Source organism: Pipistrellus hanaki (genome assembly GCF_964339955.1).
Source record: "Pipistrellus hanaki genome assembly, chromosome: 20".
NCBI lineage: Eukaryota > Metazoa > Chordata > Mammalia > Chiroptera > Vespertilionidae > Pipistrellus > Pipistrellus hanaki.
Window position 1 is genome coordinate 4,619,990 of NC_140522.1, and position 27,916 is coordinate 4,647,905.

Genomic DNA, 27,916 nt, shown 5'->3' on the forward strand with positions numbered 1-27,916 from the left:
CAGGGTGGCTGCCTGCGGGCGGGCGGGTGGGAGGAGCGGACCCCGGACGGCACCCACCTCCGGGGCTGCAGTGGCGTCTGTGGCCTTGGCCTTGGCCTTTGGCGGCTTCCTTCCTCCCCCGGGGCTGTTACCGTCCTTCCCAGTCCCCCTCGGACCGAAGGGGACCTTTGGAAAAGGGGGGGCGGGGGAGAGGGGGGCCCGGAGCCTTCAGAAGCCGGTCTCCAGGCAGGAAGGCTGCTCTTTGCTGTTTGGACATCGTGTCTGGCGAGAGGAAGTCAAGAGCAGAGCAACAAGAATAAGGACAGAACCCGTGGCAGCGAGCGTCGCTCGTATCGAAGGTGGCTTTGGCCTAAAGCGGTGTGGCTCAGTGGATAGAGCGTCGGTCTGCGGACTGAAGGGTCCCAGGTTCGATTCCGGTCAAGGGCATGGACCTTGGTTGCAGGCACATCCCCAGTAGGGGGTGTGCAGGAGGCAGCTGATGGATGATTGTCTTTCATGGATGTTTCTAGCTCTCTATCCCTCTCCCTTCCTCTCTGTAAAAAAATCAATAAATATATTTTTTTTAAAAGATGGCGAGGGGCCTGGTGTGGCTGGGGCTGCTGTGGAGGGGGTGTGGTTGGGGTCCCTTAGGGGTGCCCCTGGGTGCCCAAGGGACACTCCAGGAGTGGGGAGACTGGAGGGCTTTGCCGTCTGCCCGGGTTCCAGTCCCACCCCAGCTCGGGCCAACTGCGGGCCCTGGCCAGCCACTGGGCCTCCCCGCCCGGGGCCGCGCTCCGTCACTGCCGTCCGGCCCAGAGCACAGCAAACGGCCTCTTTGTAAAGAGGGCAGTGACCGTGGCGGTGGGAGCCGCTCCGTGGCTGAGGTCGCCCGGCCCCAGGCTCCTGGTCCCCTCCGCTCCGGGGGCTCCTCTCCACCAGCCCCGCCCCCCCCCAACCCCCAGACCCAGCAGACTGACAGCACACAGCACACACCCAGCACACGGCACACACACAGCACACAGCACACAGCACACACACAGCACACACCCAGCATACACCACACACACAGCACACAGCACCCAGCACACACCCAGCACATACACAGCACACAGCACACACACAGCACCCAGCACATACACAGCACACAGCACACACCCAGCACCCGGCACACACACAGCACACAGCACACACACAGCACACACCCAGCATACACCACACACACAGCACACAGCACCCAGCACACACCCAGCACATACACAGCACACAGCACACACACAGCACCCAGCACATACACAGCACACAGCACACACCCAGCACACGGCACACACACAGCACACAGCACACAGCACACACACAGCACACACCCAGCATACACCACACACACAGCACACAGCACCCAGCACACACCCAGCACATACACAGCACACAGCACACACACAGCACACGGCACACACACAGCACACGGCACACAGCACACACACAGCACACACCCAGCATACACCACACACACAGCACACAGTACCCAGCACACACCCAGCACATACACAGCACACAGCACACACACAGCACACGGCACACACACAGCACATAGCACAGCATGCACATAGCACACACACAGCACACACACAGCACCCAGCACCCACCACACACACAGTACACACACAGCACCCAGCACACGGCACACACACAGCACCCAGCACACACACAGCACACACACAGCACACAGCGCACACACACAGCACCCAGCACACACACAGCACACACACAGTACACACACAGCACCCAGCACACGGCACACACACAGCACCCAGCACACACACAGCACCCAGCACACAGCACACACACAGTACACAGCACACACACAGCACACACACAGCACACACAGAGTACACACACAGCACCCAGCACACAGCACACACACAGTACACAGCACACACACAGCACACACCCAGCACACAGCGCACACAGTACACCCACAGCACCCAGCACCCGGCACACGGCAGCCTCTCCTGAGCCAGGAGGCGTGCTCTCCGTCCGCTTCTGTTTCGGGAGCCTGGGCTCGGCCTGGGAGGTGGAGGCCTGGCAGGAACTGGCCTCAGCGCCGTGCTGTGGCCCTGGCTCCCTCCCCACAGCCCCTGCTCCCGGACAGAGCTCCCGGTGCCCCCACCCTGCCCTCCACCCCCGGGCCCCGGCGGCCGCGGGAGAGCCAGCCCTGCCCAACCTGGCAGCGGAGAGGTGGAGAGAGATGAGACGCGGGAGCCGAGGCCACGGCCCGGCCAGGCCCGCCGGCCCCTCCGGAGGCCCCCGGGGCGGGAGAGGCTCCTGCTGGCGGTGTGATCGCTGGCCGGGGAGAGCGGAGCGGCCCCCTGAGCAGAGTCAGGGCATCATGGAAGCCCTTCCTGGGCAGGAGGGCTCCTGGCTGGAAAGATAAGCCCTCGGTGACGATCGGGGTGTGACCCGGCCCCCCGGCCAGCGGCCAGCGGCCAGGCCAGCCTGTGGTGTGTGCTGGTGCTGGGAACTGGGTCTGATTTGCGGTGCTATGGCCGCACCTGGGAGGGAGGGAGCTAGGAGCTGCATGCCCAAGGACACGGTCTGAGAGAAAGAGTTTGGCTCTGTGCAAACCAGCCTCCAGCTTCCGCGGGAAAGATGGGGTCCCCGGGGCAAACAGTGTAGCTTCTGCTGACCAAAAGCACACCCCCTCCCCTCAGTGCTTTAGCTCCTGCAGCAGCCAAGACTCAGGCTAGCCAGCTGGAAGAACTTCCGGCCGCTCCCCCAGCCACAGCTGTGCGGGTGACACGTGTTCGTCCAGGCTGCCTGACGGCGGAGCCCGAGCCGGACCCACAGGGCCGGGGTCTGTGCAGCCATCCCAGGCTCAGGAGGACCTGTCCCTGCTGGGCGAGACGCATAGCAGGAAGCTCAACTGTTCGACGCGGCTGTCCTCGCCCAGCCCTGATCCTCAAAAATAGACCTGCCAGGCCCCGGGGAAGGAAAAGGACAGCCGTTCGAAGGCGTGTACACACAGGCTTAAAGGGGGACAGGAAGCGGGGGGAGAGGACAGGACCCTCTCCTCCTCCGTCCCTCCTGTCACAGGCCCGGCAGCAGGTGGCCCGGGGTGGCCTCGAGCCCAGGGCGGGAGGTGAAGGCTGAGGAGGAAGTTGCAGGAGTGACACGGGGCCTCGCTCAGCAGGTGGCTCTGTCCTGTCCGTGGAGGGGGATCCTCTGCGGGGACGGCAGCCCCTGCCCACGTCACAACCACGTTCTCCTCGTGACAAGTGAGGCCCAGGCCCCACCACCTTACAGAGTGGGGGTTCCTGCCCGAGCTGGTGTGGCTCAGTGGGTAGAGTGTTGGCCTGTAGACTGAGGGGTCCCGGTTCGATTCCTGGTCAGGTTTCGATCCCCAGTAGGGGGTGTGCAGAAGGTAGCTGATCAGTGATTCTCTCTCGGCATTGATGTTTCTCAACCCCAAAAGACCCACCCCAAGACACATCATAATTTCAACAGCAAATATCAACGACAAAGAGAGAATCTTAAAGGCGGCAAGAGAGAGAGACAGAGAGTTGCCTACAAAGGAACACCCATCAGATTATCAAATGATTTCTCAACAGAAACACATCAAGCTAGAAGGGAATGGAAGGATATACACAAAGTGATGCAAAGCAAAGGACTGAATCCAAGAATACTCTATCCAGAAAGACTTATCAATCAAAATTGAAGGGGAGATCAGGAGCTTCACAGACAAAAAAGGGCTAAGGGAGTTTAACACCACCAAACCAGCAATGCAAGAAAATGCTAAAGGGAATATTGTAAAAAGAAGAAATAAACAGGTAAGAAGGAACACAGACACAAAAATAGATATTACTGCAAACAAATACCTTTCAATAATAACTTGAAACATAAACGGACTAAATGCTCCAATAAAAAGACATTGAGTGGCTGAATGGATAAAAAAAATGACACACACACACACATATATATATATATATATATATATATATATATATATATGTCATTTTTAAAATATATATATATGCTGTCTACAAGAGACCCACCTCATAACAAGAGACTCACACAGACTGAAAGTGAAGGGATGGAAAAATATCTTTCAGGCAAATGGAAATAAAAAAATAAAAAAAAGTTGGGGTAGCAATACTTATATCTGACAAAATAGACCTCAAAGTAAATGCCATAATAAGAGATAAGGAAGGCCACTTCATAATACTAAAGGGATCGATACAACAAGAGGGTATGACCCTGATAAACATACATGCACCCAATGCAGGAGCACCCAGATACATAACAAAACTCCTGGAAGATATCGAGGGAGGGATCGACAACAATAAATCATAGCAGGGGACTTTAATACATCACTGACATCACTGGATAAGTCCTCCAGACAAAAAAAGACACAGCAATCCTCCAGCAAAGACACAGCAATCCTAAACAACTCACTAGATCAGATGGACGTAACTGACACCTTCAGAACATTTCACCCCAAAACCACGAATACACGTTCTTCTTGAGTGCACATGGGACATTTTCAAACATAGACCACCTATTGGGTCACAAGCACAGACTCCCCAAGTTCAAGAAGATTGAAATGATACCAAGCATTTTCTCAGACCACAACACCATTAAAATTAGAAGTAAACTACAATAAAAACAATCCAGAAATCTCTCAATCACTTGGAAGCTGAATAGCATGCTATTACATAATGACTGGGGTTGCCAATGAGATCAAAGAAGAAATGAAAAGCATCCTGGAAACTAATGTCAACAAAAAGACAACAATCCAAAAATCTATGGGACACAATGAAAGCAGTCCGGGGTGGGGGTCAGGGTCAAGGTCAGGCTTTGGGAGGGAGTTAGGACACAGGTTATGTCAGGGTCAGGGTCAGAGTCAGGGTCAGGGTCAGGGTCAAGAGGGTTAAGGCCCAGGTTAGGGTCAGGGTCAAGGTCAGGATCAGGATCAGGGTCGGGGTTAGGGAGTGAAGCCTCCTTTATTTTTTATTTTCAAATCTATTTTATTGATATTTTATAGAGAGGAGAAAGGGAGAGGGATAGAGAGCTAGAAACGTCGATGAGAGAGAAACATCGACCAGCTGCTTCTTGCACATCCCCCACCAGGGATGTGCCCGCAACCAATCTACATGCCCCTGACCGGAATCGAACCTGGGACCTTTCAGTCCTCAGACCGATGCTCTACCACTGAGTTAAACCGGCTTCGGCTGAAGCCTCCTTTAATTCCACACCTTTGCTCTCACTCGCCCCCCTGCCCCCCTAGTGTGACTTCGGAACACGAGGGGCCTGGGGCTCCCCACCCCCCCCCCCGGGCCCTGCGAGTCCCCTCCTGGCATCAGGCTCAGCCCCCCTGGGACCCCCGTCCGGTGGGATGGCCAGACGCGGCCCTGGCTCCCCTGTCCATGTCCCCCACCCTCTCCGCGTCAGATCCCATCCGCTGTCCTCCTGCCCGGCGTTTACTGAGCTACCCGACGGCCCAGCTTCCTGCCGACCCCCCTTCCTTCCTGCCCCCTCCCCCCCACCAGGCCTCGGTGCCACCCCGGGGCCTCTGCCCATGGCCACGGGCACCCACGGGCTCCGGCCGCACAAAGGCCGTCGGTGAGGGTCACGGCGGTGCTCGGCCACGTCACAGAACGAGGGCACTGACGGGGCGGCCCCCGCCCTCGCCCTCCCCGCAGCCTGAAATAGAAGGGTCAGGGCCGGTCACAGACCCCCCCCGCACCCACGACGGCCGCACGGAGCTGTGTTTGAGGCGAGAAACACCCCATCGCAGAGCCGGGAGCAAACCCTGCAATTGCTCCTTCGAACACACACAGAGACCACGTTTCCCGGAGGAGGAGGAGGAGGCGGCGGCGAGCAGGGGGGCCCTGGGAAGATCTGGGCGCAGAAGCCAGGGGGCCCTCCTGGGGTCCAGCTGGGCCTCTCGGGGTGTGGCCCGGCTCAGAGGGGAGGGATGAGGTGTGAGCACAGCGCAGCCCTCTGTCACCCGGCGCCTGTCCGTCCCCAGAATGGCCTCTCTGCACGCAGGGGTGAGGGGAGCACAGGTCCCGGCCCTCCTCTGTGGGCGGCCCGGCTCCCTGGGCTCACCCCGAGCTGGGAGACCCTCCCCCACCCTCTGGCCTAGAAGGGGCCTTGCTCAGAGCCCTGGGGGGGGGAGGAGGAGGGGGAGGAGGAAGGGAAGGAGGAGGGGGAGGAGGAGGAGGAGGGGGAGGAGGGGGAGGAGGAGGAGGAGGAGGAGGAGGAGGAGGAGGAGGTCCTGTCTTCCCACCTTGCCCTGCCTGCCTGGGGTCTCAGCCCAGCCCCCTTGGCCTAACCAATGGACACAGACAGCAGGGGGGTGAGGGCATCAACAAGGGGGGTGATGGGGGAGCAATGTGGGTGATAAGGACACACATGTAATACCTTAATCAATAATAAATACTAAAAAAAAAACTAAAAAGAAAGAGGTACTGCCTACCTATCTGGATGCTTCTAGAGAACCACACACACACACACACACACACACACACACACAGTGGCCAGATGATGACGATCTCTGAACGCATAATCATCTGGCCACTCCCTGTACTTCTCTTGAGCACCTCATTTATTTGATACCAAAGATACTATAAGCCACATGTGTCAAACACAAGGCCCGCGGGCCAAATCCAGCCCGCCAGGCCTTGCAATGTGGCCCGCACCTCGCTGTCATCACTGCACTCCACTGTCAGTTTATGACATTGTCAATTTATGACTGTTCAGTAAACCATTCGGCCCGCGATTTAGGCTGGATTTTAGATTTTGGCCCCTTCTCTGATTGAGTTCGACACCCTTACTATAAGCCGTGCACCTGATCGGTGTTCCCCCTTTGCTCGGGCTGACAGAAAGCTCAGGGCAACGAGGTGGCTGGTCTCCAGCTAAAGTCTGGAATCCTTTCGGTGCCCATTGGAGATACAGATACACGGAGGGGCCAGATGATGGTGTGTTCAGAGATCAGAGGAGGGGGCGGGTGTCTGTGTGTGTGTGTGTGTGTGTTTTTCTTACAGGAAAGAAGTGGTGACACTCTGGGGTCACTTAGATGGGGTCACGAGGGTGGGGTCAGCTGAGCCAGGGTGACCATGTCCCTCACCCCGGCCGCACCTGCTCCAGCACCGGCGCTGACTAAGGAGCCACCCACCCCGGGACAATGTCATCGCCCAGGATCTGACCTGGGTGCCCGGTCTGAGCCCTTCTCCGTGGCTCTTGCCAAGCAGACAGAGAAGCTTGGGGTGGAAGGAGACCTGACCAGCTGTGCCCAGAGCAACGTGCCCGGCCGGCCAGCCCAGGACCCCGAGCTCCGGGCAGCCGGCCAGGCCTCGAGGCGCTCCCCACCGGCGCCTTCTCTCTGGTCCCATCTCCCAGCCCCGGAGCCTGGAGGAAGCTGCTCCCGTCCGTCCGTCCGTCCGTCCGTCCGTCCGTCCGTCCTCCCCCCCCCCCCCCCGCCCGGCTCCCCACACCCCAAACCCAGCGCTGACACCTCCGGGCCCAGTGGCCCGCGGGCAAGTATTCCATTGTCACTTCACGTGCGTGAAGGGATGAGGCTGTGAGCATCAGTGAATGAGCTTCAAGTGCGCAAACACGTGGTCCTCCCCAGGCCCCCAGCCAGACAGACACAAGCACCCGGATTCAGGGAGAGAGACCTGGAAGGCCTAGGCCGGCCCCAGCTGCTCCTCCTCTCCTCCCGCTAATCCCCCGTCACAACAGAGAGAAACCTGAGCGCGTGTGAGGCCCGGGCCCCAGCTGCTTCTCATGCCAAACCCCTCTTCTCTCCTCCCCGCAAAAACCCTGGGGATGTGGGGGTGAGATGGCCCAACCCCTGGAAAATGAGGGGGCACCCCAGGCTGGGGTACATTCGTAGGAATCGGGCCCGGTCTCTAGCTCGGCAGCCAGCCGAGAGGCTCTGGGTCAGGGCCCATGGCTGTCTCTCACTCCCCATCGAACCCCGGGGACCCCCTCCCTGTCCCTGTGGTTTCCGGGGGCCCCTGGGAGGCAGGCCAGGCCGGCGGGGACGGACGGCAGCAGCTGCCGCCCTGGGAATTGGAGACCCCGGAAGATGTCGGCTCCTCAGTTGGGAGGGGCACACAGGCCCGGGCCCCTGGGGCGGCTGCATTGGGGAGGGGAGACGGGGTTGGGGCCTCAGAGTGATAGGGGGCCTACAACCCAATAGAGAGCGCGCCTGAATTAACCCGAAAAATAACCCTATTATTTTAAATCTGAGAGCCCATATCCTTATGTGAATGGGGGGGTTACATTTTTCTTTCTTTTTTTTTTTTTTAAAAAAAATATATATATTTTATTGATTTTTTACAGAGAGGAAGAGAGAGGGATAGAGAGAAACGTCGATGAGAGAGAATCATCGATCAGCTGCCTCCTGCACACCCCCCACTGGGAATGTGCCCGCAGCCAAGGTACATGCCCTTGACCGGAATCGAACCTGGGACCCTTCAGTCCACAGGCAGACCCGGTAGTCGTCAAACTCATGAGTCCACGGAGCCAAATACCAACATTATAACGATTGACATTCCTTTGGAGAGCCACGTTTTTTAGAAAGTAAACTTCTTCGAACGCCACTTCTTCAACACAGATGCGCCCAGGCCGTGCGGTATTTTGTGGAAGAGCCACCCTCAAGGGGCCGAAGATCTGCATGCGGCTCTGGAGCCTTGGTTTGCCGACCACTGCTCTATCCACTCAGCCAAACCGGTTGGGGCAGGCCGCTCGTGTATATTCCCATCCTTGGGGCAGGTGTAGCCCCTGAATGAGCAGGGAGCACAGCCCATGGACCATGACCTTGACCCTCCTGGGCAAGGTCCCCAGGGCCCTGGGTCCCAGGGTGTCTCAGACAGCCCTGCAGCAAGTGGCCATTCAGCCCGCAGCCCAACCGGAGACACAGAGGGCCCAGCCTCAGGCCCCAGGCCTCCCGGGACCTTAACTCCCCTCTGCTCCGCCTGGCCCCGCCTGGCCTGGCGTGTCCTGGCCGTCGGGTCACAGCACAAAGCCCTCGCTCGGCCCGCCCTTCCGTGTGCGTCTGGAAAGATGCTTCTCGGGGACCATCTCCCCGGTCAATGTCAGGAAATCCCCTCCTCTCGGGAATTCCCAGCGCCAGACAACCTCCTGTTTACCCCCGCCACCTGCCCCGGCGGCCGGGGGGGGGGGGGCCCCATCCATCCTCTCCCTACACCCGCCCGCTTCCTGCCGACCCCGAAGGCAGCCACGTCCAGGCTGGCCTTTCTCCCGGGGGTGAGGGGGGGTACCCCGGGCCCTCAGCCTGGCAGCAAGCAGGGCGGACGGAGGGGATCCTGGGAGAAAGGCCAGCGGGCGGGGAGGCAAGGAGGCCGGGCCGGCCGGCGGTGGGCAGCCCCTCGCCCGGGGAACCCTCTGCACCCGCTCAGACGGCCACACTGCTGTCCGCAGACGGCAGCCCCCTCTCCCCGTCCGTGGGCCCAGCCTCTGAGCTTGCCGGGAGCCCAAACAAGAAATGAACCGACCCGCTGGCCCCCCCAGCCAGGTGCCCAGGCCGACCGGCCTGCCAGGTGCCCGCTCACGGCCTGGCACCCCCCTCCCCACACCCTTGGACACAGCAGAGCCAACCCCACAGACCCCAACAGCCAGGCTCCTGCACCGGCAGACGCGGGCCCCCGCCACAAACTGGCCACCGAGACAGGCCGCAGGCCGCGGGCCTAACAGACCTCCTACCTCACTCTCCGCCTCCGACCTGGTCCCTCGGAGCCTCGCCTGCTCCCTGGGTTTCCAGCTGGACAGCTAACCTCTCCCGCTCAGCATTCATCCAATCCTGGCGTCTCCGTCTTTATTTTTGTGCCAACAGCGCTTTGCTCGAAGACAAACAACGCTGCCTCCGCATATAACGGGTCCCGGGTCCTGAGCCTCGTTAAGGTGCAGACGGGCCTCAGCTGGGGGCGTGGGCTCAGCCCCTCCCACACGCAGCCCGCAGGTGCGAACCTAACTCTCGGGTTTTCCCCCTTAAGACCCGGCTCCCCTGGTCTTCCTTGGGGAGTCGGACCTCCAAACGCCCTCCTGTGGTTAAGGGGGACGGAGAGCACAGGACTGGCCCCCCCCCCCAGGCGGTGTGAACCCCAGCTGGGCCTGGGTCTCAGGGGTGTCATTCCCCAGCCAGCGCCTGTGGCCGGGTGGCCTAATGAGTGTCTCCTGATTTTTCTGCTCCTCAGTGTGTGCACATCCCTAAAACAGGGGTACTATTGCTGACTTCTTGCCTAAGGTTGTTTAAGGGATCCACTGGCTCGTTAATGAAAAGGGGCTAATGACATAGATCCGTGGTCAGCAAATCGCGGCTCAAGAGCCACGTGGAGCCACACTCAAGGGGCCAAAGACCCACAGGTTGAGACCCGCTGCTGTAGAGCCTAAGACCATCGGAAAACACAGATATTTACATTACGATTCATTCACAGTAGCAAAATTACAGTGATGAAATAGCAATGAAAATAATGTCATGGTTGGGGGTCGCCACCACATGAGGAGCTGTATTAAAGGGTTACGGCATTAGGAAGGTTGAGAACCACTGATTTAGAGGATTTAGGGGAAGGAGCAAGTTTGGTCTCAAAGTTGGCTTTTCTCGCCTCTGCTCACTCTCTGATAACGTGTAGATACCTAGCTAAGGGCTGTGTATTCACTATGATTGGAAATGTGCCCGTGTGTGCCAATCAGAGCCCATGGTTCTTCTTCTTATTATTTTAAAATATAGTTGTATTGATTTCAGAGAGGGAGGGAGAGAAACATGTGATGAGAGAGAATCATGGATTGGCTGCCTCCTGCACGCCCCCTACTGGGGATCGAGCCCACAACCCAGGCATGTGCCCTTGACAGGAATCAACCCTGGGACCCTTCAGTCCACAGGCCGACGCTCTTAACCACTGAACCAAACCAGCTAGGGCTCAGGTCCTTTTCAGAATAGGGTAAAAATTCAAGTTGGGATCTTATTCAATGATCCAAGGTTGTTTAGCATCTATATCCCACTAATCACACACACACACTATTCAGAAAACTGAAGGTGAAGGGAAAAAAAATCAGACTGCAGAAAAGGACAGACACTGGGGAACTTCAGCCTGAGTGAGGATGCCGCCCGAGATTTGCTGGTTTCCCAAAGCCTTCTCTCGGATCTCTGCACGGAAAGAAATGTCGCTGGAGGGAGGGTAAGCCTGCGGCTTCACTCCACAACCCGCCCTTCCAGGCCACGTGGAGTGCCGCTGTTTAAAAATAGACGCTGTGCTATTATCCTCAGCTAGTCCTTGAACATCTGGTAGAGATCTGCCTAGTCCGAGAGAGCAAGCCAGTCCTATAGGGACCATTCTTTACCAGGGAGATCTTACGGGTCACATGCTGCTGCCAAAAATACTGCACTCACGTCACGGTCTCGGTGTGAACCTCGGAGGTTTGATTTCTTAGGCAGGCAAGCAGCCTCCTTGTAATCTGGTTTAGATGATTGATTTACTCAGCAAATCCTTTCTCCTTTAAAGAGTGGAAATCGAAAGCCCAGATCACTGACCAGAACGGTCCAATGAGTGGGCAGAGGTTGAGCAAATGATCCTGATGGTCACTTTGTGTCAAGGCCAAGCCAGCTCCTTTGTAAGAATCTTACTCGTGAAAACAACAGCAACAAAGCTCTCGCCGGAAGTAACCTGCCCTTCCCTCGCTGCTTAGGAAGATGTAGTGACAGCACAGAAAGTTATGTGAAAAAAAAAAAAGACGACGATAAACGTCGAAGTTTGGCTATTCAAGTTGGTAGGAGTATACGAAGTGTAACTTGGTTCACTGTGATAGTCACAGCGTCGGGATATCACAGAGTCATTAATAATAAGCGACAAGTTAAGAAATGGATTGCATCTTAGGGGTCTGGGGAGGTGCTGACTGGTGTTTCCAATGTTGGCTTCAACCCCCTCAGGGGAAGATGTATGCTCTACTGAGACGCTCTTAACAACCTGGCCATTGACTAATCGTCTTTAATATATATATATATAGTTGTTGATTTCAGAGAGAAAAGGAGGAGGGAGGAACATCAATAATGAGAATCATTGATCAGCTGCCTCCTGCACACCCCCTACTGGGGATGTGCCCACAACCAAGGTACATGCCCTTGACTGGAATCGAACCTGGGACCTTTCAGTCCGCAGGCTGCCACTCTATCCAGTGAGCCAAACCGGTTTCGGCTAATCTATTATCTTTGATTAAATTCTCTAGGACAATGCAGTTAGGAATAGTGACATTGCGCTGCCCAGGGACAAAGAATTAAGGTGTCGGAAGTATTCAAGCGAACGCTGGGAAGCTACCTAGACACATGGTTTGGTGGATGGAGGTGGCTTGGAGACCGGGCCCCATGAGACCCCTTGCAACTCTTTTTGGAAAGCCCCGAAGAAGAGGCGGGTCTAATTTGGAAAACTCTTCCTAGAAAATAACAAATGCAACTTTTGTGGGGGAGCGTGATATTTGGAGATACCTCCACCAGTTTTCTTCAGAGGACCGACCTGGAGGCAGGATGCCGAGGGTCAGACTTCCTGAGCTCCAGCGGAAGGCGCTCTTCTAAAACCCACATCGGAGGTGCAATCACATGTCCTCACTGCGGACACCCACGGGCACCAGAGGAGACCCCCAGGCAGATGGGGCTCCCGGAGAAAGGAAACTTCCAGGTTAACTCACACTCCGCGCTGGCTCACTGCGAGGAGACCCTTCTTTTTCAAACTGGAATTTAGGTGAAAAACAACTGGACTTTCTGAAAACATAAACCAGACCTGCCTCCACCACCTCTTAGATGTGTGTCCGGCCGTTCACACCGAATACCCATCTCCCGGGACTTTGAACAAAGGGGAACCTTCTTCCTGCGCATGCGGCTCCTTCTCTGACCTCCTGGGTCTCATTTCCCCTTCAAAGGAACGGTCGAGGCACCGGGTCGGGGTTCGGGGTTTAATACTGCATTTATTAAAGTGTTTTTATTAACAGACTCTCGCCGGAAAGTTCCGCGTGCGCTAAGACGGCGGCGGGCACGGCAGCCTCGAAGGTGCGCACCCGGCAGTGCGCGGCCCCGCACCGCGCCCGCGCCGCCCTGCCGCAGCCCTGGGCGCGGGGTGGGCAGGCCCCGCACCCGGCCTCCCCTGCCAGACGGTTCGATAGAAATGTGGGTTCGTTGGGATGTAGATGTTCGGAGTTCACGGGGACGCCGGTCTGCGGTGCGCAGGGCTCGACCCCCCTGTCCGCCCCGTCGGGCTGCCCCGGCGACCCGGAGTCCCTGTCCTCGGCCCCCGGCCCGCCCAGCGCGGTCCCCGCGTCGCCGTGGGGACCGGGCCCCCTCTGGCTGTCCTCAGGGTGGTCGCCTGCTCTTGGCGAGGACCCCGCGCTCCTGCGGACAAGAGCTGCCAGCTCGGCCACCTCGAGGCCCTGCCCGCTGTGCCCGCTGGCCCTGCCCGCGGTGTCCTGGGCCTGCGTGTGCTGCCCGGGGTGGAGGCAGCAGCCGCGGGGCGGGGGCGCTCTGCCCTGCAGGCAGGGGCAGTGGTGGACGTGCGGGACGGGGTGCGCCACGGGGGGCAGAGGGGCCACGCCGTTCTGCACGTGCACGAAGCTGGTGGCACACTGGTGGCACAGGCCGTCCCCCACAGGCTGGCACGGGGGCGGGCCGTACTGCAGGTGTCTGTAGGCACCGGGGCAGCCGCACCTCTGGCTCAGAGAGAGGAAGTGCAGCGCAGGCTGCAGCAGGGCGGGGCTCGGCTCGCTCCTGGCGCCCTGGCCCGGCTCGCAGGGGTACGCCGCGGGCACGGGCGCCCCCGCGCTCTTGGCCGGGCCGGTGAGGAACTCGGGGCAGACGTGGGTGTCCTCGTGGGCGGTCTTCTCGGAGGCGGGGCCACTGGGGGGGGAGGAGGCCAGAGGTTCTAGCTCATAGAACTCCTGCTCGGAGGCGCCGGGCTTCTGGCCCCGGGGGCCCGCCTGGTAGGCGCCCAGGCCGTGCGCTTTGCTCGGACCCTTGTCCGGCGGGCTCGCGGGCAGGCGGCGGCGGGAGAAGGCCCCGCACCGGAGCCTCCGGGGCAGTGGGATCTGGCCGCAGGCGCCCTGCGGCCCGAGGCAGCGGCACAGGCACTGGAAGAAGAAGGTGGCGAAGGCCCAGCTGACGCACATGATGAGCATCATGAAGGTGCCCAGCTGCGTGTAGGCCAGCACGGTGGACGGCATCATCATGGCGCCGGCCACGAAGGTGGTGAGGGCGGCCATGGCGATGGCGGAGCCCATGCGGCTCAGGGAGAAGACCACCTTGCCCTCCCGGTCGGCGTCCGGGGCCAGGCGGTACGCCACCCCGTAGTGGACGGCGAAGTCCACCGACAGGCCCACGGCCACCGAGATGGTGACGGACTCCAGCACGTTTAGCTCCCAGCCCAGCAGGACCAGGGAGCCCACCGTGACGAAGATGGTGCCGGCGATGGACACGATGGCGTACAGGCTGATGATCACGTTCCACGTGGTGAGCAGCATCACGCTGAAGGCCACGGCCACCGACAGCCCCATGGCCACCAGCGTGCCGTCCGAGAGGCTGTCCTGCAGGTCGTAGAACTCCAGGTTGCTGACGAACCAGCCGTTGCCCAGGCCCTCGGGGGCCGAGCTCAGCTCGCGGGAGATCCAGGCGTCCACCTCGCGGTAGAACTGGTGCATCCTCTCGTAGGCCAGCGTGAAGAGGTAGGTGCTGGGGAACTCGAGGACCACGGCCCGGATGGTGTCGTTGATGTCGAAGCGGGGCCCCGGCGTCTTGCTGTCCAGGTGGTAGCCGGTGCTGCGCTCCAGCTCCATGATGGCCCGCTTGATGCACAGCTCGAACACCTCCTGCTTGTAGGGGAAGCTCCAGCGGCTGCAGCACGGGTACAGGGCCGGCTCGTCGCAGTCCTGGTTCTCCATCCAGCGCTTGAAGGTCTCGATGAAGCAGCTGGTGAAGTCCTGCTCGTCCGTCTGGTGGAAGAACGTCTGGTTCCGCAGCTTCTGGCAGAAGCGCAGGATCCACACCTGGGACGCGGGGCTGGCCATGTTGAAGCTGCTGTCGAGGGTCAGCCGGCCCTTGCTCTTGGGGTTCAGCGGGTTGCCGTTGTCCTCGGGGGACACGCCCCAGACCACTGTGATGGGCATGTGCAGCTCCTCGCCGTGGCGCACGCGCTCGAACATGAACAGCTTCTTGTGCTCCGCGTCGTAGCGCTCGAAGGGGTGGGACGCCCGGAACACCTGGAACTCGGCCAGCTCCAGGGAGGGCAGCTTCATCTTGGGGTTCACGCACACGACGTAGGCGCCTCCCACGGTCAGGGCGAGGAACCAGAGGAGCCAGAGGTAGCGGAACTTGATGACGATGCAGGGCAGCACCTTCTCGAAGAAGATGCGCGAGGCCTCGGAGGCGGCGAGCAGGGCCCGGCGGCCGGCCCGGCGCGCCGCGGCCCAGCAGCCCTTGTCCGGGTACGCCTGCGGCCGGGGCCCCCGGGAGCAGGGGAACGCGTGGAGGAGGTACCGCTCGCGCAGCACCACCACGGCGGGCAGCCAGGTGACCATGAGCAGGTAGTTGACCAGGATGGCGGTGCCCGCGTACACGCCGAAGCAGCGGATGGCCGTGATGTTGCTCACGTAGTTGGCGTAGAAGGCGGCGGCCGTGGTGAAGCTGGTGACGAACATGGACAGGGCGGCGTGCTGCAGCGTGGCGCCCACCGCCTCCGCCGTGTCGGCCCGCGGCTTGTCGCACTTGGTGTGGCTCCACACATCGCACAGGACGAAGGCGTCGTCCGCCCCGATGCCCACGAGGATGACGAGCGCCGTGAGGTTCATGAAGGGGAAGAACTCGAAGTTGAACACCACGCGGTAGAGGAAGTAGGCCACGATCAGGGAGCTGATGACGGCGAACATGGTCATGAGCGTGATGAACACGGAGCGCGTGTACACGCACATGACCAGCAGGACGATGACGATGGCGATGGCGGGGTACACCGTGTCCATCAGCAGGTAGTCCTGGAACAGGCTGTGCTTGATGCCGAACTCGATGCCCGCTACCGTGGTGACGCCGTCGGACGCGTTCCAGCGCTCGAAGTTGTCCAGGTAGATGCCCATCATGCTCTCGCCCTTCTCGGTGGGCGAGAAGAGCATGCTGTACTTGAGGGCGGGCGCGGGCTGGTCGGCCGGCCTCGGGGCCAGGAAGTCCTTGTCCACCAGGTAGTGCAGGATCTGGTAGACGGCGTTGTACTTGGTGCACTTGCGCGGCACGTGGGCGCACTTGAGCTGGTCCTTCCTGCGGGCCGCCGCGTCCCAGCAGTCGGGCTCCAGCGTGCCGTTCTGGTAGTGCTTGGCGCAGGCGCGGAGCAGCTTCAGCGTGTGGGCCACGTCGCGCTCCACGATCTTCTGGCAGGACGAGCGGTTGTTCAGGATGGCGATGTAGTTGCCCAGCGTCCAGCTGGGGCAGCAGGAGGCGGCCGTGGTCCTCTGGCAGAGGTCGCTGAACTGGGGGTGCGCCCTGATCTGCAGAGACAAGACACACGGGGAGGGCTGGCGTTTAAAACGGGGTCGCTCACCGGGGGACAGCATAGCTCAGGGGTCGAGCATCGACCTATGAACCGGGAGGTCACGGTTCGATTCCCCGGTCAGGGCACGTGCCTGAGTTGCAGGCATGAGCCACAGTGTGGGGCGTGCAGGAGGCAGCCGATCCGTGATTCTCTCTTATCCATGATGTCTCTATCTCTCTCTCTCTCTCTCTTCCTCTCTGAAATCAATAAAAACATTTAAAATAAATAAATAAAATAAATAGGTTGCTCAAAAGTCTGGGTTCAGGTGGCCAGGGATTTACAGAAGGTAAAAGCCATTCTCTTGTGGGTGCCCAGTGTGACTTCCCCCCAGAATCCCGCTGTGGCCAAATCCTTATGAGGCTACTTCACTCTGAACAACAAAGTACTTCATGGGGATGACAGGCAAGTGTGAACCAACTCCATGCAGTGCTGGTGTGGTCTCAGAAAGGGGAGGGAATTAACACCTCTTGGGCAAACAAGCCCTTTCAAAGTCCCTCTAAAAAGCAATAAGGTGGATGGCATGCATATCTACAGGATCAGTTAAGAGGACAATGGTCCAATTGATTCGTGCCACCAATCTGTGGCTTTGCCCAAAGTTGCTGGTTATCAGTGTGAAATGCTGGGTGATGAAGGCATATTGACTTGATCAACCCAGTTGGAAGCAGCATGCCATCCCCTAGAAAACTGTCAGTGAATCAGGAAGCCACGGGCTGGGGTGGCTCAGTGATTAAGCATCGACCTAGGAACCAGGCGGTCATGGTTCGATTCCTGGTCAGGGCACATGCCCGGCTTACAGGCTCCTTAACACACCCTGTAGGGGGCGTGTAGGAGACAGCCCATCAATGACTCTCTCTCATCATGGATGTTTCTTTCTCTCCCTTTCCCTTCCTCTCGGAAGTCAATAAAAACATATTAAAAAAAAAAAAAGGATGTGAATATTTTTTATTATACCCACCTTGATCTTTATTAAAGTGGGCTTGGCCAATCATGCATGAAATACCTTCTCCAAGGGGAGGACATGTTGGCACAAATCACCTCTTTGGAACCGAAACTTAGTGAAGAACAAGTCACTCAGAACCTAAACCCTGGCCGTCAAGATGCGCAGTTAAGCTTTTGGGGAGTCAAAAGTTCTCTGTGGATTTTTGACAGCACAGAGGGTTGGCACCCCAAACCCCCAAGCCGTTCAAGGTCACCTGTACTTCACTGGGACTACGATAAAATAAACTGGCCACGTACTGGGAACTGGTGGTGTTGGGAGACTTCCAAGTGAGGAATTATTCTATTATTCTATTTCTGCATTGGTGTGAAAATTTCCATAATGAAAAGCTGTTGTTTTTATGGATACTCTGGCCCTAGCTGGTTTGGCTCAATGGACAGAATGTTGGCCTGTGGACTAAAGGGAACCACGTTCGATTCTGGTCAAGGGCACATGCCTGGGTTCCGGGCTCAATCCAACCCCCAGTCGGGGGCATGCAAGCGGCAACCAATCAATGATTCTCATCATTGATGTTTCTATCTCTCTCCCCGTCTCCCTTCCTCTCTGAAATTGATAAAAATATATAAAAAATAAAATAATCTGTCAGGGGTTAAAAAAAAAAAAAAAGCCAAAAAGGTTATCATTCAAGTGTCCTAAATTAATGTTTATTTTAACAAAGCCCTCATTGTTAAGTTCACTTCCGAAGAGCGATAACTACTTGACATTTCACCAAACAGGATAATTCGTATTTAGCTGCTTCCAGGAGAAGACAGTCACTCAGGCTGTCAGGGGAAGCGGCTGCCCAGCAGACACCAGGGTACTCTGAGAGAGTACCCTCTGGGTAGCTAACCAGCTCCCCCCCTACAGAGAGAGAGCCCGCAGGCCCCGGACTCAGCCTGGGGAGCTGAGGAGCAATACAGCCCTCATGTCTGACCGCGTTCAGGTGGAGGAAGACAAATGGCGCCCATCGTGAAACCCGGGACCTGCTGGAAGGAGCCTGTTTGAGCGGATGAAGTGACAAGTGGAAAGATAAAGGGAGCAGGTTGCCGGCTGAAGCTGGGGAGGCAGCACAGAATCCTGTCCTTGAACGACCTTCACAAATATGAGCAGGGCTGTTGTTTTCCACGAGGACCTCTGATCAAAGATGAAAGTGTTGGACCAGACGAACACCAAGTGGACGGCCACTAACAACAACCAACGCCAGCAGCCTCCGGAGCGGCGATCCTGATTGATGCCAAGGCGGCGCCGGCGGATGGACCACCTTGGAAAACCAGCTGGAGGGCGCATGCATGCAGGGTCAGAAGTAAGGACAGCGCTGAGACGTCGCGACAGTACACTTACCCGGGGCTGGAAGCTGAGGCCCCGAGTCTAAAGGAATGGAGTACAAGGAGCTGCCTAGGCAATCAGGAGTGAGGCCGTATGGTCCCATCCGCCCTCCGTTCAGAAGAAAAAAAATGTTCCTGACGCCTATGAATACGGCACAGTGGTTCTTGTCTTCAAGTGACTCAAGAGCGACAGGGACCTCGGACCAGCAATCAGTAATTCTAACTGAGTGTGAGAAGGAACACCGTGTTATGTAGAAGGGTCTGTGTGAACTTGCAGATGGGATGAGAGGGTGAATCCATGTGTGGACAGAGGACCTAACTTGGTGAGTGATTCAGCCAGCTAACACTCCGTTATACACTGAGTGGCCAGATTATTATGATCTCTGAATGCATAATAACCTAGCCACTCAGATATATATATATATATATATATATATATATATATATATATATATATATATATATTAGAGGCCCAGTGCATGAATTCGTGCATGGGTGGGGTCTGGCCAGCCTGGCCAGGGGGAGAGGACATGGGCAGTTAGCCAGCCTGCTTGTTGGTCAAACTCCTATTGAGGGGAAAATTTGCCTAATAGCCTTTTATTATATAGGACACATGTGTCAAACACAAGGCCCGCGGGCCAAATCCAGCCCGCCAGGCCTTGCAATGTGGCCCGCACCGCGCTGTCATCACTGCACTCCGCTGTCAGTTTATGACATTGTCAGTTTATGACTGTTCAGTAAACCATTCGGCCCGCGATTTAGGCTGGATTTTAGATTTTGGCCCCTTCTCTGATTGAGTTCGACACCCCTAATATAGGACTTACACAGAGTGGCCAGATTATTATGCGTTCAGAGGTCATCATCATCTGGCCACTCAGTGTATATGACCCCGTGGGGCTTGGCAAGCAGGTATGCCTTCATGCAGATGACATGTTTCTGCCATATTTTGGGGAAAAGAGTTCATAGGGATGATTTCACAATCTCTGACATTTATAAAAATAGGAACAGAGAGGGCTTTCTTGTAACTCTTGTGAGCACCGTAACTCTTAATCAGAGGCATTCGCAAATTGGCTGCTGGAAAGCCAGGCTGCTTATGTGGCTGAAACGTGTCCCTGCACATTTCCTGGTCAGACAGCAGCAGGGTGGGGTCAGCTTAAAATAGCGGGCAAAGGAAGAAGAGAGAACAAGGAGAAGGCAGCAGAGTTTTAAATACTGTCTTCACTTTCAAAACTAGCAGCTGCGTTGGAGCTATTTTAAGGGGCTGAGAAAAAGCTACAGGGAAGCAAGTCACCCCCTAATCCAGGGGTCCTCAAACTTTTTAAAGTGGGGGCCAGATCACGGTCCCTCAGAGAGCTGGAGGGCCGGACTATATGAACTACTAATTCCTACTGTAACACCTCGGCTGCGCTCACTGCCCAAAAAACCTGGCGGGCCGGATCAGACTCCTCTGCGGGCCGCATGTGGCCCGCGGGCCGTAGTTTGAAGACCCCTGCATCCCTCTCCTCCCCCACGTGCCCACGGGCCTTGTGACTGGACAACTGAAGGGACTCAGAGCAAAGAAAAGGCGAGGGCGTCCGGCCTTCCTTAGGATAAGCATCGGGGAGGGCCTGGCTGTCCACGAAAGCTGCCCTGGAAAACGGGGTCCCAGGCACCGAATCTCAAATCCCTCGTATCAGCGGATCGCTCAGAGTCCTGGCTCGGACGATGCGCAGAGACTAAGAGGCAGGGATGGGGTTTCCAGCGGAGACAAGACAAAGAAGCTCACTCTTGGCACGAGCAAACGACCAACTGCCGGTGGGCCCCGAGGTCAAAGGGCGGAAAGGGAACTGAGACGATGGGGCGCCAACTGAGGCTCCTGCGAAAGGCTAAGGAACAGACTGTCAGGAGGGAGCGGACAGCTCGGGAACCAAGCTCTTCGTTGGGGGGTGGGGAGGGGCATTGGGAGGAGGACAGGGCTGTGGACTCAGTGTGTCTGGGGCTTGTCGTGGGAATGAATGCTGGGGTTGAACTGGGTGTGCTGTCAGCACAGGCAGGCGACAACGGAAGCATCGGGTCCCCTGGATGTGACACTGAGGACCCTGAGTATTTCACTGAGGATCAGATGTTTTCTAGGGTCGAACTACCGACAGTTAAGCTCTTCTGCTCTGCGTCATGTGGGTGTGTGTCCCACTCAACGTGATACTGTTAGTCATCAAGTACTTAAGGACAAAACTAGCATCTGGGGGGCGGGGGATGGAGGGAGATGGCCAGGTAGCCTTGGGACACAGTTCGCTCAAACCACAGCAACAAATAAAAGCCCGAAAAGGGTCCGGAGACTGGGAGACTAAAAAAAAAGCACCGCAACAACCTGAAATCATCTGAAATCCGACCTGCTAACCAAGAGCTCAGATGCCATGAATATCTTATCCCTACGGGAAAGGTTCACTGTTCACGCAGAGTTAGAGATTAGAATACAAAGGCACTAGCCCTTGGCAAAAATAGCTTTTGATTTAGCAAGTTAAAATGATAAGCATGAAAAAAATAAAATAAAATGAAATGACAAGCATGCCCTCTGAGACGGAATTTGGGGACCCCGGGATCCAGCTATTCACGTGCTGGTGTGGGTCTGTCGCTGGCTGGGCCCCTTCACTGAGATGCGTGTCTTGGGTGCGTTCCTCACGTTTCACAAGTGGACCACAACGCTCACGGCGTCCTAGCTAAGGATTACAAATCTGACCGCACAGCTATCCATCCTTACCCGGAGCCCAGGGGAGAAAAACTCTCGGAGAAGCAGAGTGCACCCATCCCTTTAGAGTCTGCATTCTGCAAGTGCGTTGAAACCACAAGGCCACAGACTTAGATTTCCTTGCACTCAGCTCTTGTAGAGATGCTTCTGCTACACCGTGTTCCTGCCTCCAACCTGCCTGAGAAGGGGTCTACCAATCAGCTAGGGGTCCATACTGTGTCCGGGAGCAGGGTGAGGACCTGGAGCACGTCCTGCGTTTTGATGGAGGTGTGAGGAGCGAGGGACGGTCCTCGCCTGCCTTACTGTCAGGGGGAGCAGGGCGACCTCTAGAAGCAAACTGGTCACCCCATTTCTATGGCTTCCCCCCGCCCCCCGATATGAACTGCTTTTTGGGGCGGCGGCTCTCAGGGAGGGTGCAGACAAGTCTGCGGCTCCCGATGGGGCAGTGTACAGGGTTACGTGGTCTGTGTTCTTTCATGTCAGATCTCACCCTCAGCTTCATGATCTTCCTCCCGCTACTTTCCCTTCGTGTCATGCATTCAACTTGTTTACCATGTCTGTTCTGTATGCCTTGCGGGAAGCCACCACCTCCTGATGCTGATTTTATCCATCTGCTCTGTCTGCTATACGAGTTACATATGAAATTGTATTGCACCCACTCCCGAAAGCTCTAGCGCCTCAGCACAGCTTTCTGGCTTTTGAGTCTTTGAAGGCATCGCAGAATGAACTGCTAGCTCTAACGGTGACTTATTCCAGGCCATGCGGACTCTCAGAGGTTCTTCTGAGTGGGAAATGGCGTCTACAGTAAAACTGAACAAAAATGGGGTATTTCCTGCATTTTGGGAGCATGAGGCACAGACTGGAGTGAGACCTGGCCGGGCTCAAATTCTCCATTTGCCACTTCCCTCCGGCGAGAACTCTCCTCATCTATAAAACGGCAATACGCCCAGCCTGTGGGGCTCAGTGGTTGAGCACTGACCCATGAACCAGGAGGTCATGCTTATGGGCCAATGCTTAGGTTGTGGGCTTGATCTCCAGTAGGGGGTGTGCCGGAGGCAGCAGACTGATGTTTCTCTCTCTCTCTCTCTCTCTCTCTCTCTCTCTCTCTCGCTTCCCCTCTCTGAAACCAATAAAAAACATTTTAAAAATAAACACAACGGGCACTAATGTACTTAATTCATAACACTGCGATGCAGATGAATAATAATTCAATGAATAATGAAATAATTAGCTAGGTGTTTGGGACACGTCCTGGCAGGCATCAGTAGCACTCAAGAAACATCAGCTCTTAATCAACAGCGTGAATTCCGTCACTACGGCATCTTGGGGGGGTGGGGGGGGAGGAAGGTCTACAGATCCACTGTGAAGGTGGGATAATGAGAAAGAGGAGGCATGGAAGGGAAGGAGCTATTCTCACCTAAGGTGTGAACATCCATTTACAGCCCGGCTTGTACCGGCTACAAGTTCCAAGGTCACGGGCCTGGTGAGTAAGGTGAAGGACAGGGCATGCAGTCTACTCATGGCAGAGACTCTACCATCCCCTTCCCCGGGCCTCACTGTCCACAGAAGAAGGTGGGGCCCGTGACAAGGAGAAATACCGTCACAGCTTCCAAATACCGAACAGATCGCCGTGGGAGAGAAGAAAAGGTGGCGGACGAAAGCTGACGCTGGGAGGGAACCGCTGTCTGTTTACTGATGCTCTGCACCTCTGGTCTGTTTGGAGCTGGACAGAGACAAGGTGGCACTCGCAGCAAATCCTGACAGCTCAGCCCACGGGGAAGCTCCTTTAAAAAAAGGTATCAACGCCTCTCAGGACGGAGAGAGTCAGGAGATCTGGGCCAGCTAGCCAACCTGAAGAGCCACGTCCGTTCTCACAAGGACACTGCTGGTCTGGGGGACCTCAGCATCCTTTCTGCCTCGTACCCATTAAGGACCGCTGTTATCAGAACAGGCCACTGCATCGATGGCCAGCCTGGCTCTCAGCACTGCGAGCGCTTCCGTTTTCAGCGACACCTTAGGGCAAGGGTCCTCAAACTTTTTAAAGTGGGGGCCAGATCACGGTCCCTCAGAGAGCTGGAGGGCCGGACTATACGAACTACTAATTCCTACTGTAACACCTCGGCTGCGCTCACTGCCCAAAAAACCTGGCGGGCCGGATCAGACTCCTCTGCGGGCCGCATGTGGCCCGCGGGCCGTAGTTTGAAGACCCCTGCCTTAGGGTAAGTGACCAGACGTCCCGCTGTTGGCGGGACAGTCCCGATTTTTAACAATTTGGATTTTCTTTCCAAAAATCGGGACAAATTGTTAAAAATCGGGACTGTCCCGCCAAAAGCGGGACGCCTGGTCACCTTACCTCAGGGCAGGGGTCCTCAAACTTTTTAAAGTGGGGGCCAGATCACGGTCCCTCAGAGAGCTGGAGGGCCGGACTATATGAACTACTAATTCCTACTGTAATACCTCGGCTGCGCTCGCTGCCCAAAAAACCTGGCGGGCCGGATCAGACTCCTCTGCGGGCCGCGTGTGGCCCGCGGGCCGTAGTTTGAAGACCCCTGCCTCAGGGGGACGCTAAGAATGCAGTGAGTTCCTTCCCGCTGGCCACTGTGCTCGGACAGGCCCAGGAGGGACATCAGACGGCAGCTTCTACCTGGAGAGGCTGCCTCTGAGCTCCTGAAGCTGACAGCTCTCCCAGGCCCGGGGCGGCCTTGGCAGGCTCTGGCCTGTCAGCTCTGGGGCTCCAGGACAGGAAGTGCTGCTGCCAGCATCTTCTGCCTTCTGGAGAGCTCGGTGTGTGGAGGTTACTCCTGCCATTCGCACAGATCCCACTTTCTAGCCTTTGATGTCCCTTCCCCCGGCCCGGGCCCTGCATTTTCCTTTGAGGCCGCAGGGAAATGGCCCCGGATGGGAGGAAGGCAGGCATCGGGCTGTGTGATTAAGGTGCTGACAGTTGCCTCAGGGGGAAGCGTGGTGAACAATGAAAGCAGATTAGGAGAGGAAATAGGACAAAGGAAGGAAAAAAGAGTCTTAACTGTGATCCTGAAAGGAGAGCTGCGGTGAAAGAATACAAAAGACTGTCAAGGACAAAGAACAGGAGAGCGAAAGAAAAAAAAGTCCTTTATTAGGGAAGACAGAGAGGAGGGTGGGGAGGAGACACTTTGATCCTGGGATCTGAGAGACAGCCACATGGCCTGCCTCTGCTTTCTCCTCGGCAGGTGAGCCCGAAAGGACTCAGACAGACTCTGCAGTGAGAGGAGTTTCAGAACCATCGCCTCGCGGGTGCCAAACCTACTTCAGTTTCCCTTTACATACCCTTGAATTATCTACATTGCACATCGATTTAATTGCTGGTAAGTTCCACAGCGTCTCTCCACCGGCTGAGGTAAACACCACTCGGGAATAGCGGTCACCTGTGGATGGGAAACAAGAAGAGAAACCGGGTTATACATTATTCATGGACTCGTCAGACTTGGCATTCAGAAGCGATTCAAACTGGGAAGCCACACGGGCAATTCATTCCCACCAGGGGAGCCCTCCCTTCGACAGATTCCAGAAGAAAATGCTAAAAAACAAAAACAAAAACCCACAAACAAACAAAAAAAGCGCAACGCTATGACATTGTCTACTCTGCACCCGAAAAACCACAGTCACATGACAAATGAAGTCCGGGTCAGACTCAATGAGGAAGAGCCATCCATACGAACGTTCAGCTGGCAGGGAACTGAATGGCTCTCTCTTAACCCCACAACACGTCCCCTCGATGGCATGTCACATCCGGGAATGACGCACGAGGGACTGCTGAGGATGGGCAGGAAGGATGCTCTCTTCTCTGGCAGCTGACCAGAGAGGAGGCAGGGCAGGTGGTCCATTAAAGGCACTAAATGCAGTCCGCTACGCACGGGCTGCTGGCCAGGACCACGGACCCCTCCACGTCCTGGCTGAGCTCACCAGACAGGAAAACTGTATCTGAAGAACACCCTCAGATAAAGATGTTTCTGAGCGAGGGAGGCCGTGCGGTGTTCTGGGAAGGGCGTGGTCTTTGGCGTTGGAGCTGGGTGTGATGTTAGTGATGGATTAAACAGAGAAGTGCGGAGACCGGATGGCAGGACACAGGCTTTATTGGAGGGAAGAGTGCCCCTGCCGGCTGCTTCCAGAGAGAGAGAGAGAGAGAGAGAGAGAGAGAGAGAGAGAGGCCGGGGTACAAGCACCTTGAAGGATAGGGGACGGGGCTTAGGGCACTCAGCACACGCTGATTGGTGATTAGGGACCAAGGGACTTAGGAATCGGGGGCTCAGGGTATTTGGCAGGTGCTGATTGGTGGTTCAGAGCTCAGGAATGTCTGGCCGCAGGTGGGGTTTCCGTCTGTCCATCAACTGGAGGAAGGGAGGATCTATCAGTTAGACCTAGCAGGTGACCTTGGGCAACATACTGCTTCTCTGCACCTCACTGGGTAGATGGAGACAGCAACACCATCTCAAACAGCCCTGGGGTCCAAAATCAGATATAACTCAATCCTGTCTTCCTTATTCAATCTCGTTACAGGTAAGCAAATCCAGAGCAGTGGCTGACTGACCTCGAGACGTACACTGACAAGTTAACGGAGCTAAAGCCCCTTTAAGACCAGCCACACAGTCTATCGGTCCCGATTTTAATCGTGTTCAGTCTCAAGAGGGCCAGCGAGCCGCTGAGCGCTGTGACCAGCCACACACACCACTCACTCGGGACATCGCAGAAAAAGCTGTCTTTGTGGAAGTTCCAGTCGACTTCTCTCTTTTCTCTTTCGTAATGGTCGTCTGACCATCTGTCGTCCCGATGGCTGAAATAGAGCAAGATGAACTTCAATAAAGTGCGAGCTATTTCAAGGCCCGGAAATGTGCCTGTAACAAGTACATCCTCAAGGTCATGGCCAACTTAGCAGTACAAATTAAGTTGGAAGGATTAATATAAGCAACCAACATTAATTTTCTCACTTCTGAAAGGAAAAAAAGCCCCCAAATGCTCACTGTCTCATCCCAGTACAACAAAGTCGTACTAGACAATGACAATTTAAACATGCTTTTGAGCCACACGTTTTATCTTTTTGCTCAGGCAAAGTTTCAAAGCGGAATTCACTACGCGATGTTTTGTCTGAACGTTAAATAAATGATTACCTTTTGGCTTGCTCATCTGCATATTTAAAGGGATAATTGGCTAAGGTTGCTTTGTAGCCTGTATTTTTCACCATGTTATTCCACGTGACCAGTCTCTGGCCTATCGTAGTCCCTCTTGGTTCAAAACCCTACGGCGAAAAGTTACAAATTCCTGTTAGTGTACTTCATTTCAGGCTGAGGGCAGTTAAGCAGGTTGGGAAAGCAGTGTCAAAGGTGATGAATAGCTTTTAACCGAAAATACAGACACAGAGGGTCCTTACTCCAGGGGTGACCAGTATTAAACCAAGATGACTTAACCTGATAATGATCACCTATTTGCCGTGGCAGAACATTTTGGCTCTTTGGTATGTCACGTGTCTCGGGGAAGGGGGGAAAAACTTATCTAAAGCTTCTCTTTCAAATGTATAAACTAAGCATTTTGTAAATGCCTGCTTTTAGGTTATAGCATATTATGGTCAAATTAAATTATATTGTGCATGCTACAGTGTTTTACAAAGAGGATATCATTAAACTTGCTCACGTTTTCCTCATTATGCTGCCCCAAAGCAGATTTTACTTAAAAACAGACCTTGCTATCGCTTAGCAATGCTGAAATTCCTTTAGCTCTTTTGGGGGGGTTGGGGTGGGGGGGAGGGGGGAAGAAGCCAGTTTAAAGACTTCATGAAAATTTTTATAGTAAGCAGATTCTCCAGTGTCTTGCAGTGACCATGTTTCTTGCCCTTTAAGGATTGAGGACAGAGAAGCGACATCTCTAATTGGCAGAAAGGAGCGTGTAGACCCATCCATGGCTTGAGAAGGTTTTTAAAAAACGGGATCCCATATAACAATGGGTATTAACATACTTCTTCTTTTTTTCTTTTTAAAAGATTGTTTGGGGGTAAAGGAAATAGATAAACGCTCCTGGCCCAACCCTCCTTACCAGCAACGGGTCAGAGAAGTCAGGAAGCTCCGGCACCAGCACTCCGACCAAGGCGCACACCACGATGAGCACCGTGCACATGCCCAGGACCACCACGGGCCAGTCGGCGAGCAGCGCCGCGTAGCTACGGAGGCAGAGAGAAAGCCTCTTAGGAGCAATGGCGAGCTTTGCTATCTCCGACCCAGTGCAGGCATGTGTCCATGGGAGCCCTGACAGGTTGTGTTTCTGTGTAACTGTAGGCGATTACAAGATCACTGTCCTCTCACTCCTGCGATGA

The 27,916-nt window shown here is 56.0% G+C and overlaps 1 protein-coding gene across 3 annotated transcripts in view; it reads right to left on the minus strand.

Annotated features, from left to right (window-relative positions):
- Positions 1–12,937: 12,937 nt before the first annotated feature.
- Positions 12,938–27,916, minus strand: part of DISP1 (dispatched RND transporter family member 1) — a 104,255-nt gene continuing 89,276 nt past the window's right edge. For all 3 annotated transcript variants that reach the window (XM_084868844.1, XM_084868843.1, XM_084868845.1), the window contains exons 4-8: positions 27,640–27,763; positions 26,721–26,848; positions 26,289–26,386; positions 24,883–24,980; positions 12,938–16,506 (exon numbers count right to left, since the gene is read on the minus strand). In XM_084868844.1, coding sequence (XP_084724970.1) covers positions 12,961–16,506; positions 24,883–24,980; positions 26,289–26,386; positions 26,721–26,848; positions 27,640–27,763 — 3,994 coding nt within the window. In that variant the 3' untranslated portion in view covers positions 12,938–12,960. The remainder of the gene's footprint in view (positions 16,507–24,882; positions 24,981–26,288; positions 26,387–26,720; positions 26,849–27,639; positions 27,764–27,916) is intronic.